This window comes from Aulonocara stuartgranti, assembly GCF_965226115.1.
Source record: "Aulonocara stuartgranti genome assembly, chromosome: 7".
In the NCBI taxonomy this organism is placed as follows: Eukaryota; Metazoa; Chordata; class Actinopteri; order Cichliformes; family Cichlidae; genus Aulonocara; species Aulonocara stuartgranti.
Window position 1 is genome coordinate 62,049,236 of NC_138945.1, and position 18,895 is coordinate 62,068,130.

An 18,895-nucleotide genomic window follows, 5' to 3' on the forward strand; every position below is an offset into this window, starting at 1 on the left:
GAAGCAGCGTCGATAGCTGCAATATTACAGACAAGGTCTAATTACCGGACTTTGTGCTGGTGCAGCCTACACGTGAGTCGGAAGCTGTTCCCAACCGGCGCGCGTGCGCTCTAACCACAGAGCCGACGGCTTTGCAAAGTGGCAGCTCAGGGAACTATAGACATCAGTCTGACGCGCAGCTCCACTGGAGGACACGCACTGTGCATTATCTGCCTCAGCCGTCCACGCGTGGGTCGTTGGAATAACAAACATTCCCAAAAGAAGCTCAGAAGAAGCAAAGAACCAGCAGAGGAGAGATGGATGAACGAATACCGCATTTACAGGACAGACAGTTCATGGAGCACGCGGATTTCTTGGGGTGAGTATCGCTTTTGGCAAACTCTGTCAAAGTATGCCTAATAAACTGTCATGATGACCTGGTGAATAATCTGACACTTTCCCCGTGTCCGTAGGGTGGATTACCCCTCACTCTACATGTGTAAATCCAAAAGAGGAATAAAGCGAGAGGATGGTGGGAAGGTGCGCGCGTTGTTTTTTTAAAAAAAATATTATTATTCTAATATGTAGCTTGTTTTCACAGTTGTTCCTTAAAAATACCACAAATGATATGAAACACACTGTAACTAGTGTTATAGTGTTACTAGCGTGTTCCTGTTCTGATTAATTAAACACTCGTATTTTGTCAGCAGGACGCATACAAGTTACCACACCGGTTGATAGAGAAGAAGCGGAGAGACAGAATCAACGAATGTATAGGGCAGCTGAAGGATTTGTTACCCGAACATCTCAAGCTGTCGGTGAGATCACGAAATCATGAAAAGTTTTATACGTGCTCAGGACATGGCTTTACATGACAGAGACCTCGTAAACAGCCAAACACAACCTCTGATTTTCTCCACAGACGCTCGGGCACTTGGAGAAGGCAGTCGTCCTGGAGTTAACGCTGAAACACTTAAACGCGCTGACTGCTGTCACTGAGCAGCAGCACCAGAAGATTATTGCTTTGCAGAATGGTAAGATGAACGAACTCAATCCTCATATACATAAAGTTTTGTAAAGAAACTGCACTTCTTGACAATAATTAAATGGATATGGGTTTTTATCATTTAACTGACCGGATTTGGGGAAACTTTATTAATCTCCGTTTTTAAAATAGCAGAACGAGCAGAATTGAAGAAAGAGGAGCTAGAGTAGACTCAGCTTGGATGCTTTATTGTGTATTTCAAGATTCTTCCTATTAATACCGCATCTGTTCACTTTGTCTGAGTCGCTAGCCTCGTCTCGTCACTAGTTATGATGAGCATCTTACAGAATAATGATCTGTTACTCTTCAAACTCCTTGCTTCGCAGGAGACCGGTCGATGAAATCTTCCATTCACGCTGATCTGGATGCGTTCCACTCCGGATTCCAGGCCTGTGCCAAAGAGGTCCTGCAATACCTGAGTCAGTTTGAGAACTGGACAGCACGGGAGCAGAGGTGCGCGCAGCTGATCAACCACCTTCACAAGGTGCTGGCGCAGTTCCAGCCCGGCGCGCAGCCACTACAACACCAGCTGCCCGCCGGGGACGCACAGGATGGTCAGAAATCTGACAGCCAAGCCAACTGTGTCCCCGTCATCCAGAGGACCCAGGGTGGAGAGCTCAACGAGAATGACACAGACACGGACAGTGGATACGGGGGCGAGGCAGAAAAGAGCGATGGCAAAGATAAAGAATGTGAGCGCAATAAGGCGCAGGGACCAAAGGCAGTGAAAATCAAGCAAGAGTTCGGAGATGAGCGGGCTGCCAAAAAACCAAAGATGAGCTGGCCTGTGAACGGGGCAGGGGGCGCAGACCTCACCAGGCCCGACGTGGCGTTTATGAACTCTCTGATGGGAATAAGCAGTGTGGGACAGCAGACACCGATTTGCATGCCTTTCTACTTCATTAACCCCTCAGCCGCTGCTTCTTACATGCCTTTTTTCGACAAGAACAACATTGAAAAGTACATGTACCCTGCGGCGGCCGCCCTTGCTTCCCCTTTCCCTTGGCTATATCCCGCTCACGCCTCAGCGGCGGCGGCGGCGGCCGCTGCTGCCGCGTTCCCCGGCCTGTCTGCGCACTTTGGAGCCGCTTCTCAGTCCAAGGACTCACCCTCTCTAGACACCGACGGGTCACTCGAGGCTGACGAGGGCTCACCTGAGGAGCGCGAGGAGAGTCCCGCTAGTGACGACGGAGAGGGTGACGTAGGCGACACGTCCCACGAGAGCAAGAGTAGCTCACACGACCAGTTTTCTGGGTGTCAGAGGAGCTAATTAGTCCGTGTTACCTCTCTGCGCATTCTCGAGGAGTTTATGTATCTTCATTTTTTTAAAATAATTAGGCTAGTTTTAAACGGGGTTTCACAGGAGAGTTGCTCGTGTACAATATCTTGGCGAAAGAGAGGGCAGTTGTGACGGCGCGTGCCTTTTGCACTTATGCTAGATTAAACAATCTGAATGATTATCGACAATGATTGACACTACACGGCCGTGTTGTGCTGGAGTTAGTTTTTTTATCCTCTTTGATAAACTATTTTGACATGGCAGCATTGGTGCCAAAACTTTGAGTACTGCAGCAGTGCGCAATATTCCAGTCAATGAGTCTCTTTGGATGTATGAAGTTGCAACTGACCTCTGCCAAGATTATTAATAACTTGGCTGACTCTGACTGTAAATATTATTACCTGAAAGATTCATTACCATGTAAATGTGTACTAAATGGGGCCTATAAAATGGGTGGTCCTGGAAGTGCATCTATCCCCAACTTTGCATGGGTAAGCTGGGAGGCACATTACTGTACCTCCTGAGAACTGAAACGCATCCCCCTTTCAGAACATACACAGACAGCATCTCCATCATACACAACACATATAAAAGTCTCATGTTTTAATAAAACATTTGTAATACATTCACGGGAGAGGTGTTATGCATAAATTCCTTCATTTCACTCCCACTAAAGTTACTCTGGTTTCCGTTGCTTTCTGTATCCTTGTGGCAAAAAAAGAAATAAAAAGAAGAAAGAAACAGATGTAATAAAACCATTAATGGAGAGACAAAGCCTTCATTCATAAGGATTTGCTTGACCAGCATATTGTACATCCCCTGACTGAAGCATTTCTGCACAGAGATGCAGTGACCTTCTGTACCTCCAGGAAACATTGTAGGATAGCACCTTAAAGATCTTTGATATTGAATGTACCTGTATTTTCCCAGCTGTTAAAGTTTGTATGTAGAATGGCATTGCTCTTTGAGTTACTCTTTTAAGTGCACTTTTTCTGCTTTTACCCACTCCACCCTGAAAAGTCACCTCATCATTAAAGTAAATCATTATAGTTCTCTTTGAACCTTTCTATTGTGTTGTCTTGAAATTTAAAAAAAAAAAAAAGATTTTGTTCCATCAATGAAAAGAGATATTGGATATTTTGTGATGATTCCATGCAGTAAAGTGGGAGTTAACCAAGTTGCCAGATTTTACAAAAAACTGATTTCTAGCTCTTTCAGGGGTTAAAATCACAATCAAGTTTGAAAACCCTGAACCCAACTACACATCAGGTCATCATCTGGGATACTGTGCTATCATCATGTAAGACCATAGTTTTTTTTGTTGTTTTTTTTAAATGGTCTAAAACTGGGAAAGAAAGTCTGGTCATTTTAAGAACTTTATCCTGGCCTCTTTTTTATAAATAATTCCCACTAAGTATAGTGCTGTTCTGCTTTTTCAGATTTCTCATTGTATTTCGCCTACATGACATTGCTTTTGTAGTTTTCCTCAGCTGGGTTTTTGCCTCAGATCTGTTATCAGCTGTTCTATAAAGTGGCATGTGTGTTTGTAAATAGGTTTTTGTGAATATATCAAGAAGTATACATGTCTTTGTCAATGTTGTAGAAGTCTATGGATTTTTTTTAAAGACTTAACTGAGCAACTGTTGCACATTTCGTTAATGCTTTACACATATGCTGTTCTAAATTATTGCTGATGAGTTGTAAAATAAATATCAAAATCTGAACATTGCAGATTACTTATTATTCTACACCAGTTTTTCATGTCTTCACAGTCTTACGTGCAATAAAATCCAGCTTCGGTCATTGTCTATTAATAAGCAACAAGTACATACACGTGTAACATAGGTCACGAGAAACAATACAAAATATTGGACAGCATTAGTATAATGGGATTAATGAATAATAAAAATATTAGAAGTTCAATGGGTGGAATGTAATGCTACACATCAGCTGACAGGTCACAGCAGAGGAATGTACAGTAAGCCAAGGCTTTAAACAAAAGTCATGTGATAAAAGGGGTGATGAAGTGAGATTATAGTCTGTCTGTACAGGCTGAAGAAAAACAGGGGGCCCTCATTCCAACCTGTCAAAAGCTTTAAACAAGGTTAAAACCCGTCTTTGTTGTTGCCGTTAATTGGCTTGTCGCAATATCATTTTAATATTAACATGGCATTCCAGTTTCTCACTTTTTTTTTTTTTGAAGCAATCTTGGTAACGGTATAAACAAGTTCATTATACATGTTCCATCATTGTTGATGGAATAAGACCCACACTACAAATCCAACAACAACAAAATTCAAAAAAAGTCATTATTATGGTACAAAAAAGAAAAACCCTTGAAAGTTTAGATTGTTTTTGGTGAAATGAAGTTTCACCAAAAACATACTTTTTCTAAACAGCTCATTTTCATATTCTAACATTATTCTTTTTCCTCACTGCATTCTTTTGCATGTAAACATACCCAACTCCTGAGCACTTCCCACCATGTTTGCCTCAATTACAAAGTAAATGTCTCCCCCTACTGGTGAAAAGCGGAAACACTATACAACGTAGTACAGAATCTTTTTCATTTACACCCATGGGCTGTTTTTAACACTTACATCAAGCACCAGCGACACATTTAATTTTGTCAGATGGTTTATTGAACCATGCAATCCATGTCATATCAGCAACCTGTTACAGCCATACATCTGTCAACACTTTGCAGTATATTAAGGCAGAGAAGAAGAAGAAAAAACAACAACAAAAAACAGGTTATGTACAGTCGACATCTTACGCTTTTCTAGAAGATATGCAGCTGTAAACAACGACCATAACTATGAGACAGTACTGATCCAACCTACAGTATAAATGTGCTGCATGACAAGTAATAAATCTAAACTAATGTTTACTTCATTTTACAGCACTACTGTTATGGTGACAATAATACACCAAGGGGAAAAAAAGCATGAAAACTAATGTACTTTCCTTCCACAGGGACACAAAAAAACAAAACAAACAAAAAAACAACAACTATAGAAAAAAAAAATACTATATACTCTTTGCTGCTGTGCCGTTTTAGCTTCTCTCACTAATATCTACTCACATTTGGTCTAAACTGGCTCATTCCTTAAATGGCCCCACTAAAGATTTACTGTACATTATTTGAATACACCCACTGTGGAATTGATATAAGGCACTTTGATGTAATTAGCAGCTGGACTACAACCCAAGGAGTTCACACGTTTGTGTTCGCGTGCACACACACACACACGCGCGCACACACACACACACGCGCACACACACACGCGCACACACGCGCACAGACACTTTACTACTTAATAAGGGCTTCATACCTTGGCTATTTTGATGCGCATAGTTACAAACAAACTCTAATAGACACACTAGCTTAGCTGGAACTATCCACCCTATTACTACATGCCTCCATTTTCAGATATAACTAACAGATTAAATGGAGTGTGGTTGCTGTGCACATTCATATATGGACAACATAATCATGCATCAAGACCTGCCTATCTTTGGCCACATGATAATCAAGAAAAACAAGCATAACACATTTGGCAAAAATATAGTGTGAGGACACAAAATGAAGAAAAAAAAACAAACAAAAAACAAAAATCAGTGTAAAAGGATTAATAACACCATTTCAGTGTGCAGATATTACTGCAGGAATGAGGAACAGCATTGGTATGACGGTAAATGCACCGCTTGGTAATAAAATATACTAATCCACTAAATAAAGATGAAAAGTAAGAAAACATATTTACAATAAGCCATCATTTTGGTGCATACAGAATGCAACATTCTACAGTAAGGAAAGCATTTGTGCATAGTTTTAATTTGAACAAAGATCGCAGGAATAGATTCTGATATGCAAAATGATGGATTGTTCACAATTTTACTCTAAGTAGATCCTTCACTTATTTAAGAATCAGCTGATTTTAAAGACACAAGGTTCATAGGTTCACATACCCAAAATTCCAAAGGCAATAGTTTTGATTCACCATGCTATGCAGAAAACAATAAACATCATTCAGCAGGTACTGAAGTGAGAGTACATCAGGTGGATATGTTTATAACAAAAAGCCAGATGTTTACATGGTAATTTATTGGTTCTGTTATCATTTTTTTTTCATGCCATAGCTGCTAACCATCTCTCATTCCTACCAAGTGCTCCATGCCTTTTAGTCAAAGATTACATCTTCAAAGTAAAGGTTGCCTTAATTGAGAAAAAAAACAAAAACAGTGCATAGTAGTGTGCTACGGAGGCATTCTGTACTAAAATATCAACTTACAAAACTGTTCTGGGGTGAAACTGGCTGTTGGCACGGGGGGCAAGATGTGTTGCTTCCACAGCAGAACCGTCTCACACATAGATCCCTTCTGGGTTCAGACCAGAGCTGAGAGGACTGTGAAGGGCCCGGAGATGATTGGGCATTGGGTGGGTTGACACAGGGCGCTTTAACGAGCCAGACAGGGGCACTAAATCTAACAACAAATATAAAAACATCACCAAAATGAGAAACAATAATTATCAAGAGCATTTCAAAATTTTAATAATAAAAGCATTGGACTGTGGCAAGCGGCATCAAAGACTAACATTTAGCTTTTTTTTTTTTAATTGAAAACTTGATTTATGATCAACTAATGCCCCAAAGCTTATGAATAAATGCAAATTTTAATGGTGAGATTTCCAAATGACAACCATTAGTTAAAAACATACACATGCTGATGATGTAATGCAGTGTAATTTTGCTAAACGGGCACCAGGGGGCAGGATTGGGCCATGCAAAGAATCAGCCAGTGCAGTTAATTTTAATGGCCAGGAACTAAACCTTTGTTGATTTACACTCTGCACTGAAGGTTACAAGAAGATCATCATCAACCCTCCATTATTACTTTTCATAATGAGAAACTATTACCATGAAGTGCATCTAAGAGATCCAATGGTGTAAACAGTTCAATTCAATTAGCACAAATCCAATGTGGCATACATTATTACACCATCAGTATAACCAAACTATATAACCAGCTTCACTATATGCACAGTAAATGGAATTCATTCAGATGAATGACTTCATTTAAATAAAGCGATTCAATATTCAGTATTAATAAACGGAAATCCAGGTTTTTATTTACTTAAAAATAAATGCTCAGTTTTTAAGGAGGTGTGAATGTGGAGTACCAAAATCATTCCTATGCATGAGAATAAAGGCTTAATTATTATCATATTTATGCCTTTGCATTTATACATTTGGTTCTGAGGTTGTTTTTTTAATGTTTTTACAAAGGCTGAATTGCAAAACTTAAGAGTTATATCCAACTGTGGGTTGGTATCGTAAAGTTTTTAACAACTAGCTGGATGATGGTTCATTTCCTTTGTTGCATTACTTTCTCACTGAGTGCTCTTAATTTATGTGTCAGCTGTCTGACGGTTTCTTGTAGGATGAGATAGCTTTGGTCCAATGACCCACCACAGAAACTTCTGAAGATGTGAAGGAGTCAAGAATAAATAAACGTAGCAAACAACTGATACTAGGTCTCCCTTTATCCAGACTGATGTGAAGATTAAAACTGCCACTGAAGGGGGTAATAAACTAGGTCTGAGCCCTTTACCTACCACAGTTTTCAGCAGGATAATCTCTCTCTCTCTCTCTCACGCAAACATACACTTAAGCTTTTATCCTACATAATAAAGAACTCTCACTCTTGCTCCCTATGAACATACATGGGCATACTGAGCTCCCTAGCAACCTTGCCTTGAGCCTTTGCCTTCCCAGTTTAACGAGTCAGTTGATGGGACAAGGTGAGGGAGAGCCATCGAGATACTTTTTTCTACCTACCAGTAATCTAATTTGAATCCCTAAAACCAAGTCTCGGCCCTCAGCAGTTAGTCTCTACCTGCTGGTCCAAGGTGAATACAATCCCTACAGTTTACAATGAGATTAAGCTCAAAGAAAACAAACACTTAAACACACAGCAGAGTCATTTTCACTCAGCATGCTGTTAAGACACGAGGCAGCAGAATAATGAGCACCTTGATGGAACAGACTGACTGTATTAATGCACAGGCAAACTCAATCTCAGCTTTCTTACTTCATTTAAAAAAAAAAAAAAAGATCACATGTTAAGCATGTGAAAAACCACCAAAGGCACGCTGCAATTTGACATACCATTAGTTCAAAGAAACCACTGTTACAGACTCCACACTTTGGCTAAAAAAAAAGCATCCATATTGCAATACGGAGTTGTAGTTACATATTTTACTCCAAAGAAAACTTCCCAGAAGACCCGAAACAGCTACTTATTCAATGTTTGGAAGAAAATTTCAATACCTATACCGGGGCTGTTGTGGGTACTTCCTTCCTCAGCAGGTTCAGCTGGCAGTACAGTGACCTTGGTGCCAGTCTGCTTGATGAACTGCTGCAGGTTAACCTGCCTCAGCTCCTTGGTCAGCTGCTCCAGGTCATGCTGCATGTCCTTCAATAAAAAAATGCAGCAGTGGGAGAAATTATTTTTCAGAAGACCGCAAAGCATTACCAGTAGCTTCAGACAGCTTCTTTTTCCATGAAAAGTTCAGACAAATGCTCAAAATGTTTGACTAATTAAAAAAAAAAAAAAAAACAACAACAAAAAAACCATCACATAGAACAACAGCACTTGTTTGTTATCTGTGGTTTGTTATCAGTGTTTCCTATTGATTCTAAATTGAGTGAGTAATACTCAGCACTCCTCTATCACTGTTCCTCACAGCTTAGAGGAACAGTGCTAAAGAAGAGCTTGCTGATAGAGTTGTGTTATAATTACATCATTCTGCAGCAGTGTTTTCATAGAAAGTTTGCACACTGCATTCAAATCAGTCACCTGCAATTTCTTGCTACTCTGTCCAAGCGACCTGTCCACAGCTTTGCAACTGCTCTCCAGCTGGACAGCCTGTCTTTCTTGGGCCTTCAATTCTGATTTGATCCTAAGGACCTGAGCCCGAGCTTCAGCCTCACTGACCCACTGGGTCTCCTGCCGCTCTCTCTGCAGTTTCTCTTCTTCCAGGCCTGCCTCTACACCCTGAAGGTGGAAGAAAAAGAAAGAAACTAAACTACTCAGGAAAAGGAAGGAAGAAAAGATGACTAGAAAGTCTGTAAAACCTTTGAAACAATGATAAAAACGTATTTTCCGCCCACAAATCCAATCTAACAAAAAAAGCTCCCACATACAACACACCTGCACCATTGCCAGTTTCTCCTCAATCTCCAGTTCACAGCTCTGCAGACGCCCACGAAGCTCCTGCAGCCTTTCCTCCAGCTGTCTCTCACTTTCAAGCTCAATTTGTAGCTCAGTGGCCCAAAACTCCTCTTCCTCCATCTCCACCTCATTCTTCCTCAGGTACTTCTCCAACCTCAGGATCTCCTCTATTAACCCTCCACCTACACCTGGGTTCCCAGCGCACCCTTCACCTCGCCCCCCTCGTCCTTCAGCCCAGACTTGAAGTTCAGCTTCATAGGCCTCAAGCTTTTTTTCCAACACGTTGAGAGTCTCTCTCTGCAGACCGACCAGCCTGACAAGATCTTCCATGCGGCAGGCCCAAAGGCTGGGGGACGTGGTCCCGATAGTGGGTCCAGCATGGTGAAGACTTCCTCCATTTCCTAGAAGAAGCCTTCGTTTGGCTTCGGCTTCACCAATCCGGCCTCCGCTCAGTATCTCCCTAAGGCTTCTGGGTGCACCAGTGAATGTAAGAGACTTGCGGCGGGGTTCACGGCGGCGAAGGGAGCGATCATTGGGATGACGAAGCTTTGCAAGCGGAGGGAGGCTTTGTCGATGCAAACCGCGTTCTGGCCCCCTGAGAGGGGGCCCTTCTGAGGGGGGTCTTTCAGTCAGTGAAGGGCCTGTGCGGTGCAGGATCAGCTGGACATCACCAGCATACTGGCCCCAAGTGTTCAGGGAAGCCACGGGGCTTTCATGAGGGGCTAAGTGACGCTCAGTGTCGCGCCATTTTTCTACAAGAGTGTATCTTCCAGTGCGACCTGAAAACAACACAGTATAGCACATTTACATTTACGTGACAACTGCTGCTAGAAATAAATCTCTAAAACAAAGTCATAGAAATGCAGTTGTGATGTGATCAACATACACCAAACATTAACTAAGAAAACTTGGGTCCTAATATTCAACTGGATGTTGAGACGACAAAGTCTGAAAGATGTGCGTCTAGCATTCAAACTCCAGAGATCCCATTCTGATCAGGTATCTGTGGGAAATGCTGGAAAAACTACCTTATGAACCTAAAGACCTGCCACCAGCAAACCAGTGCCAAGAGTCCCACTTTCACACCATATTCTGGCAGGACAAGGGAGACCTACAAATATTATGCAAGTGGTTTTAATTGATTGGTGTTTCCAATCTTTCCAACCTTTAAACCATTAGCACACACAGATTAGAATGATGACCTCATTGGAATGATTTTTCTGGCTGCATTAACAATAACAGTTAACAATTTCACCCAGCTTATTTACATGGTTTCTGAAACACCTTATAGTGGTTTTTATAACTGCAGCAAGAGCATTGAGTCTCACACTATAGAGTACAGTCTGAACATACTGTAAAAATACTGTCTGGAATACAGAACATTCAGCCTAAACAGGATGCGAGCTGCACAGATCTGCATTGTTGGGGTGTTATTAAGCGATTTCAGCTCAATGAGCAATTCTTTCACAGTACATTTCATTCAATGATTATAACAAAGAAACTGCTTTCTGCTGTTTAGGGAAAACGTAGACACAACACTTAGTAGTAGAGTGCAGACAGAAAAGGTTTAAGTACCAGATCAATACTGATGTCTGATCACTTAACATGGCGTTAAAAAGCAAAGGAGGGGGCTCAGAAGTGCTGCTTTCTCAGTTTGGCAGGAGACTGAGGGATGAGTCAGACTTTCCTTCCTCCCCCTCCTCCTACCCTGGGCTTTGTGGAAAGTGATGTCAATACAGTATGCTCAAGTGCCCCTATTCTTGCAGGAACCATATGGAAAGAGAGAGTAGGGTGTTGAGATTTAAGGAAGTACCAATGAAGCCTATGACCCACTACATCTCTGCAGGGACTTAGCATGTAGGCAGGAGAGTCTGTTTTTTCACTTCATTAGGACTTACTTGGCATTTAGGGGATTTAAACCAAGATTAAAGCTTTGTGGGTTGGCTAACGCATAAAAATACACTTGATGAAAGTTAATGTCTGTTCAGTGTTTGTGGTATTAAAAAAATATTTGTAAACTATTCAACCATTGGGCCAACATGTATAAGAAAAAGAATTTATTAATATTAGCCAATTATCAGTGTCTTTTTACAGCAGGTGTAACCTTTCATGTTTTCATGATGACATTTTTGTGCAGAAATCAGTTACTTACTGATGCATGACAATACTAATACATTCACACTACTTGAATCATTTTGAATGAACTTCTTTAGGTGTGCTTATTGTAGCTTTCATAAAATAGGGATTATTTACCTATGGCCTGTGCCAGAGCAATCACCACTTCCTGGCAGGTGGTTGCCTCAGTGACCCCACAGACAACCCTCTGGACTCCATCCACCCATACCTTGAGCTCCATGCTGGGTCAGAAGCAAGGGGGCCGGGTGCTGCGTGCTGGCCCCAACATTACTGAAGGTGGCAATGGCAGGGCAGCGGAAGCCCCTCTGATTAATTCGCTGTGGAGAGAACAAGGGGAAACAGGAAGTCTTTAGTCTGCATGTACTCAAGGCCAAAGGTGTATACTTCCTACTTGTTAACAAGAACCCAGTTGAGAAGGGAAAAATAATAATGTGGAGGTAGAGTGGCGCTATTTTCGCAGTAGGTTAAGGTAAGAAATAATCCAGTGAGAGTGACTCAAAGAGACTGGCATGCCAGGGCCAGCTGGCCATAACGCTGTTGTTTTGTTCTTCTCTATGAATAGGTACATGTCTGTTGGGGGTGCAGGAAGAGAGTGCCAGGAGACATTCCCAAGGCCAGTTCCTGCTTTTGTACAGCTGCGACGAAAGAAAGATTAACTCAGTTAGCAGGGTGGACAGAAACAGAGAAGGAATGTAAATGTAATTTAAAACAAAGGAAAGAAAGAATTACAACACAGGGGAGTAGAGATTCGTTTTGGATGCGTGCTCACGGTTCTGTAAAATGGCCGTGGTATGTATATCGTATTGACAGAATCCCTTATTCTCCACTGTGGAACAATACAGCAAAATACAAGAAAAGATGTATCCTCGTGAAGTTTGTTTAATATTAACATTGACTGATTTATACCAACAGCTATGTGGCTATGCCTATGAAAGCTGGTTACTTACACAAAGATGTAAATAACCAGTGACAAAACATCACACAAGAAACAAGAATCTACATGGAGGCATCTGTCGACATGCACTTCAAGGACAGCAACCGAATGAATGCATACTTTCTCTGCAGACCTGTATCACTCTCCATGAATCTAACCTTCAATGCACCTACACTACTGTGTCAAAAGGTTCTTTTGTTCACCCCCCGCCCCGCCGGGTGTCTGCATACCCGTACGCCCCACATATCCCCTGTCCACAACCACAAAGTCACCATCGCCAATAGTTTTTCTAAATATGGTCAAGACGTTGTGCAGTGCTACAAGGTATGGTATGCAAGAATAGAGAAACAGAAGTAGACTTCTTAATAATATTTACTGTTTTAAAAGATGGTCCTCAAAGCCTATCAGAAATTTAAGTTGATATTTTTAAAATGATTGTTTTTAGAAATTTAAAAACAGCCAAAGTGTTGGATTAAAATTTTTAAAAAAAAAAAAAATCTTTTAATCCTCCAATTTTCATAATACTGACTGAAGAATTTTCTACCTATCTGCAATACAAAAAGCAGAAAAGCAAAAACCCTAGGTAGTTTCATTGCAGTGTGTGTTATGTATGTATGTGCACTAGTGTCATCTAGTTTCAGTGCTATTATTCTTCTTTTAAAACAGAACCTAAATGGCATTACATGCTTGAAGGACGTAGAGGAACATGAATAACGGCCAACACATGCAGACGCTTAGATTTTTCTGCCATCACCCAAAAGACCTTTTTCCAGGGGGGCGTAGAAACAGTAACAGGCACTGATTAGGTCTTGATGCAAAGCAGTCACAGTGGAGCAGCCAGAGGTGATCAGCCATTCTGATTGGAAGAAAAAAAAAAAAAAAAAAAAAAACTATAGCAACACTTCCAGACTAATGGCATCTGGCTGAAAAGGATTTTAAAAAGACCACTGCATGGAACACTTTGTATTTCACTGGCATTAGAAATATCTGCTGGCTGATTCAGGGCTTCTTCTTTGCAAAAGCTCTATAAGACTCAGAGGGGAATTTACAAATGTCACTCGGTTTAGTCCAGGCTTGCAACATTTGTATTCATTACCATTAACCCAGAAAACCCAACTGATGATACAGGCACAGCGGTGCGAGGCAGAGTGCCATCCTGAGCCCTGCAAGCTCCATTCCTCTGGCCAGTCAAAGCCACAGCCTGGGGAGATGCCCGCCTGCTGATTTGGGCAGCTTGTGTTTTGCCAGAGAAGCATTTCACAAGACAGAGAAACACTCGAATTTCAGCTAATTCTGCTTAAGCCCATTTGAGCCATGATCAGCTGCATAAAAAAAAACAACAACCCCAAATGACTTTAGTGACCGCTCACATTTGTTTCGGTCTGGTATTGGTTAAGTAGTCTTCTTTGAGTAGTGAGGTGTACGAGCAGAAATGAGCAGCCTGCCTGGCCGGCTGCTGATGACACTTCTCCAGACCTACAGGAGCACACCAAGCTGGCAGGGAAAAGGCTTCTACTGGCTGCTGCTGTAAACAAGCTACCATATGCTCCTGTGGGTGTTTCAGCACAACCAACACATTTCAGTAACATACAGTATACAGAAATACTGTAGGAGTTTCAATGTTAGAGCTTAAATACGGAACTGCGTCTTGGATTTACAGTCTGTCAGCCATCGCGATCTGGCAGGTGTATTGTGCATTTTATCAGTATGCTGAACAAGGAGACATCAAAGCCAGTGTGCTTCACCAAGGAAAAGGCCTGTAAAGCAGCAAAAACAAAACAAAACACAAGACTATGAAATAAAATTGTTCTTATAAAATTCCAGTTCCTGTCTATATTTGCTAACCATTGTTCAACAAGGTGGTAAACAATGCTACTAGCAGAGGTTCAGGCATTCAGGCATTATTGGAATTCGTATTCAGCATCTTTATTAATAAAGATTTATAGCAGAAGCCTTCTGAGATTTAAAACTCCCCCACACTGCTGTTAACTAAATACAATAGGATCCTTCTTACAGACTGGAGCAACAAAAGTCTTCTCTAAACCTTCCAGCCTATTACTTACCAAACTTTAATTCAAATTGCACACCCTGCAGGGAAGCATGTAATTAGTAGCAATTTATACTCTGCTGTAATTGGTAACAGACCTGTTGTGAAATAGATCACTGTGAGCAGCCAGAGACAGATGATGGTTTTATCGTGGAGGCGACTGGGTTGGAACAAACAGGAGTAATCTACTGCTTCCCTTTTAGTCAAGCGCTACAACTACATAAACAAGTATAATCCCTGGCCTTAAATCACTTGTGTGAGGCAAAAGTTTTTAATTAATGTAAGACACGCTGACATCATGGAACAATTGTGGCTAAAAGTTATCCATCTTGCACTGATGACCAGATAAAGAAGTTCCTGTTCACAGATATGCCAGCCTAGAGTGTGTACAATGTCCTGTGCAACTGTAAACATCACAGAGCATGGTAAGGACCAGAGAAAAGCCTTGATCCTGGAGAGTGAAAACTGATAACATACAGGGTATGCATTCCTGGGCTGTGAGAATCCAATAGGCCATGACTAAGAGATAAGAAAGCTATGGGGTCCTTTGCATAGTGATACTGGTGGCTATGGAAAGTACAACAGTAGGTAATGGCACCTAAATAACATGAACCTACAATAATAATAATTACAAGGTCAGAAAAATTGCGTTTGCAAGGCTCAAACTGAGGATTCCCAATTGATGGTTGTTGTCCATTTATTGCACCTATACTAAATCCGCTGAAAACGTAGCAGAAGATAATGGATTGCATTCAACATACTTATTACATGTGAAGCTTTTTAAATGTGTGTGCCTTAAGTAAATGCCCCAAGCCACCAAAGTAACCCCAAAAATAAGGACAAAAATGTTTCCAGCACTTCCTCAGAATTTGTGTTTTCGCTCTGAAGATAGGAGAGTTTGGGATTAAACCCCCATCCAGTTAGGCTACACCCAGCACCCACAGCTCTTGGGATGTCTCCAGTGGCCCCTTGCCCTGGAGCCACTCCTCTCTCTTTTTTTCTGTCTGGTTGATATTAAACTATTAAGCGCTGAAGCAACCTCCCCCATTTGGGAGGTCAGTGCTGGCAGAATCTGGAACATCTGGACAGCACGTTCAGCCAGCAATAATGCCGCCTTTGTTCCCTTGCCATATTCTCTGCTCACTAGCCAGCTTTAAAGAGCCAGAGGGCCAAGCAGCAGGCTCCTGCAGCAGGGCAGCACAGCGGCGGCTCAGCGGGGCAACCAGAGGCCTTTGGCCAATTTCTTTTACATGTTACTGTGGTTTGCAAAGCTGCAGCTGTGAGTCAAACTGTTGCGTATGCGTTTATAGAACTCAAATGGTTTTTACAGGAGTAACTGAAGTGGCAGCCACGAAAAAAAATGTGCCAATTATATATATTTTTTTCCAGTCTGTAGGTGGTTGTTTTCAGCCTGGTCTTCATGGTTCTTTACAGAATGCAGAAAAGACCACCAAATGACTCGATTCCGCTACAAAACCCAAGTAATGCTCCAAGGCTGCAGAGAATAAGACATTGTGCAAGTGCAACAACTCTACAGGTTGGTTCTGCTGCACTTGGTGTGTGTGTGTCAAAGTGGTTAAAGCACTGGAGCTTTAGACACAATAAACCAAGTGGCTCTATATGCAGATTATTAAATTATTAAACATGCATACATACTTTTGAGACCATACGAGCTTGACATATTTGCAGAAGAAGCTGCAGCTTACCCGATATTGTGGAAAAACCCGGGGCAAGCCAACACAACACGGGCAAACATAGACTTTGAGCACGTCACATGATTGTAACTGACAATATTTCTAAAATTCACATGAAAGAACGCAAGGAGCATTGTGAGCTGAAACACCTCAAAAACAAGCACCTTCTAGCTGCTTGTGTAGCTCGAGCTGTAGTGGGTGTTGAGTGGGAGGAAGCCCGAGAAATGGCGATAGTGGGCTGTAGTGGGTCCTGAGCAGTCTAACTAAATTCTACTACAGAAATGTTTCCGTTATCTCCGCCTTACACGCAACTACAGCGGACTCAGCTGCGGCGCAATCTGCGAATAATCAACGTTGCGTAACGGTCTTACCTTTGCTGGATTAAAGTTAGTCCTTCCTGTCCGGACCGAAGTTTAGAGGGAAAACACAGGTAGAGGAGAGAATTCCGCAAAATTCGTCCTCCTTTTTCAGCATTGCCCAGTAAATCACTACCAACGAACTGCGACAAAGTCACGTTTCGAAAACAGAAAAAAAACAGAGGCTTAGGAAACCCACCGAAAACAGATGAACTGTCGCTTCAATCCGCGGTCCGAAAGTTTGTGTCAGTCCTCTCTAGGCACACAGTCTTTTGCGGTCTCACCAATAAGCTGCGGAAAAAGCCCCTCTCCCCCGTTTCATTACTCCTGCTGGAGTCGCATTGGAACTGGGACGCACCGCAAGGCATTGTGGACTGTTTTAAAGCTGCAATACACTGTGAGGGGGAGGATGACTTCCAGCCAACTTTTACAGATCCGCAGACTTTTTAAAAGAAGAAGAAAGATACCATGCAGGGTTTTCTTACATAAGGAAATACTGGGATAAGGGGGGATGTCGCGTAGGCTGTGACTGAAAATCTGCCCGTGAGAGAGCGAAAAAGCTTTGAACTACAGTTAGACTGCACCAAAAGAGTGAAAATAGACATTTAAACACCATCGTGTTTTACTTCCAGTTCTGTTGAGACACCATAAAGGCAAGCTCACATAAAGAGCTGATAAATCATCATTGTATCATCTAACTGAAAAAAAAAGTCAAATTGGTGCTCTGAACACTTTTATTTTCAAACAACATCATTTACACTGTCAAATATTCATATTAGAAATCACGTGAATGAATTTGTAGGCTGCATTTACATTCCCTCAGTTTCTTGCAAATACACAGCATGTAGATGCATTCAAACTGATGCAAATGATGAAGATGAGCCTACAGCAGTGAGACCGCGTATAAACGGAGGCTCTTGTGACAAAACAGACTTTCCTCTTAAATTCTTAAGGACAGAGAAGTGGTGCAATCAGTGGTTTAAGTGCTCTTAACCAACACGTCTGGTGAGGTTTACATTACTTCATCAGAGGTTTGGTATAAATGTATACATTTTTATTTTACTGATGTGCATAATTGCTTTTGTAATAACCAATTTGATCTTTGCCAAATTGCTTTCAAAACTAAAGCACAGTGGACTGTGTCAGCAAGTATAATGTCTGATATACACTGAACAAAAATATAAACGCAACACTTTTGTTTTTGCTCCCATTCCCCATGGGATGGACGTAGAGACCTAAAATTCATTCCAGATACACAATATAACCATCCCTCCCAAACACTGGTCACAAATCAGTCCAAATGTGTGGTAGTGGGCACATCTGCTATATTGAGATAATCCATCCCACCTCACAGGTGTGCCACATCAGGATGCTGATCTGACATCATGAGTAGTGCACAGGTGTACCTCAGACTGCCCACAACAAAAGGCCACCCTGGAATGTGCAGTTTTGTCTCACAGCAAAATGCCACAGATGCCACAAGCAATGAGGGAGCGTGCAACTGGCATGCTGACAGCAGGAATGTCAACCAGATCTGTCGCCCGTGCATTGAATGTTCATTTCTCAACCATAAGCCGTCTCCACAGGCGTTTCAGAGAATATGGCGGCACATCCAACGGCCTCACAACCGCAGACCTCGTGTAACCACGCCAGCCCAGGACCTCCACATCCAGCAGGTTCACCTCCAAGATCGTCTGAGACCAGCCACCCAGACAGCTGCTGGAACAATTGGTTTGCACAACCAAACAATTTCTGCACAAACTGTCAGAAACCGTCTCAGGGACGCTCAACTGCATGCCCGTCGTCCTCATCGGGGTCTTGACCTGACTCCAGCTCGTCGCCGTAACAGACTTGTGTGGGCAAATGCTCACATTCGATGGCGTCTGGCACGTTGGAGAGGTGTGCGCTTCACGGATGAATCATGGTTCACATTGTTCAGGGCAGATGGCAGCTGAGAATGTCCCAGTTCTTGCATGGCCAGCATACTCACCGGACATGTCACCCATTGAGCATGTTCGGGATGTGCTTGACCGGCGTATACGACAGCGTGTACCAGTTCCCACGAATATCCAACAACCTCGCACAGCCATTGAAGTGGAGTGGACCAACATTCCACAGGCCACAATTGACAATCTGATAGACTCCATGCGACGATGTGTTGCACTGCATGAGGCAAATGGTGGTCA

The 18,895-nt window shown here is 42.1% G+C and overlaps 2 protein-coding genes across 4 annotated transcripts; one reads left to right on the plus strand and one right to left on the minus strand.

Annotated features, from left to right (window-relative positions):
- Window positions 1-45: 45 nt before the first annotated feature.
- On the plus strand, window positions 46-4,027 carry bhlhe41 (basic helix-loop-helix family, member e41). Of its 2 annotated transcripts, none has more exons than XM_082539061.1 (5): window positions 46-358; window positions 453-519; window positions 687-797; window positions 902-1,013; window positions 1,351-4,027. In XM_082539061.1, exons 1-5 carry the CDS (start codon window positions 297-299, stop codon window positions 2,292-2,294), a joined length of 1,296 nt encoding a protein of 431 aa, XP_082395187.1. In that variant the 5' UTR covers window positions 46-296; the 3' UTR covers window positions 2,295-4,027. The 2 variants fall into 2 exon arrangements, with proteins under 2 accessions (XP_082395187.1, XP_082395188.1); XM_082539062.1 differs by having other exon boundaries at window positions 47-358; window positions 690-797.
- Window positions 4,028-4,922: 895 nt separating this feature from the next.
- On the minus strand, window positions 4,923-17,147 carry rassf8a (Ras association domain family member 8a). Of its 2 annotated transcripts, none has more exons than XM_082539334.1 (6): window positions 16,725-17,147; window positions 11,796-11,995; window positions 9,522-10,321; window positions 9,168-9,365; window positions 8,639-8,783; window positions 4,923-6,791 (listed from the first exon to the last, which is right to left on the minus strand). In XM_082539334.1, the coding sequence occupies exons 2-6, from the start codon at window positions 11,896-11,898 to the stop codon at window positions 6,670-6,672; spliced, it is 1,368 nt and encodes a 455-aa protein (XP_082395460.1). In that variant the 5' UTR covers window positions 11,899-11,995; window positions 16,725-17,147; the 3' UTR covers window positions 4,923-6,669. The 2 variants fall into 2 exon arrangements, with proteins under 2 accessions (XP_082395460.1, XP_082395461.1); XM_082539335.1 differs by having other exon boundaries at window positions 16,909-17,146.
- Window positions 17,148-18,895: the final 1,748 nt, after the last annotated feature.

What these genes read in the sequence shown, in the direction of transcription:
- rassf8a (XM_082539334.1), bottom strand. Translation starts at nt 11,898, where the DNA reads ATGGAGCTCAAGGTATGGGTGGATGGAGTCCAGAGGGTTGTCTGTGGG. An exon ending in TGCTCTGGCACAGGCCATAG is followed by an intron (nt 10,322 to 11,795) that starts GTAAATAATCCC and finishes TGTTGTTTTCAG; the next exon opens with GTCGCACTGGAAGATACACT. An exon ending in AGAGTAGCAAGAAATTGCAG is followed by an intron (nt 8,784 to 9,167) that starts GTGACTGATTTG and finishes TTTTTATTGAAG; the next exon opens with GACATGCAGCATGACCTGGA.
- bhlhe41 (XM_082539061.1), top strand. Translation starts at nt 297, where the DNA reads ATGGATGAACGAATACCGCATTTACAGGACAGACAGTTCATGGAGCAC. An exon ending in AGCGAGAGGATGGTGGGAAG is followed by an intron (nt 520 to 686) that starts GTGCGCGCGTTG and finishes GTATTTTGTCAG; the next exon opens with CAGGACGCATACAAGTTACC. An exon ending in CCGAACATCTCAAGCTGTCG is followed by an intron (nt 798 to 901) that starts GTGAGATCACGA and finishes TTTTCTCCACAG; the next exon opens with ACGCTCGGGCACTTGGAGAA.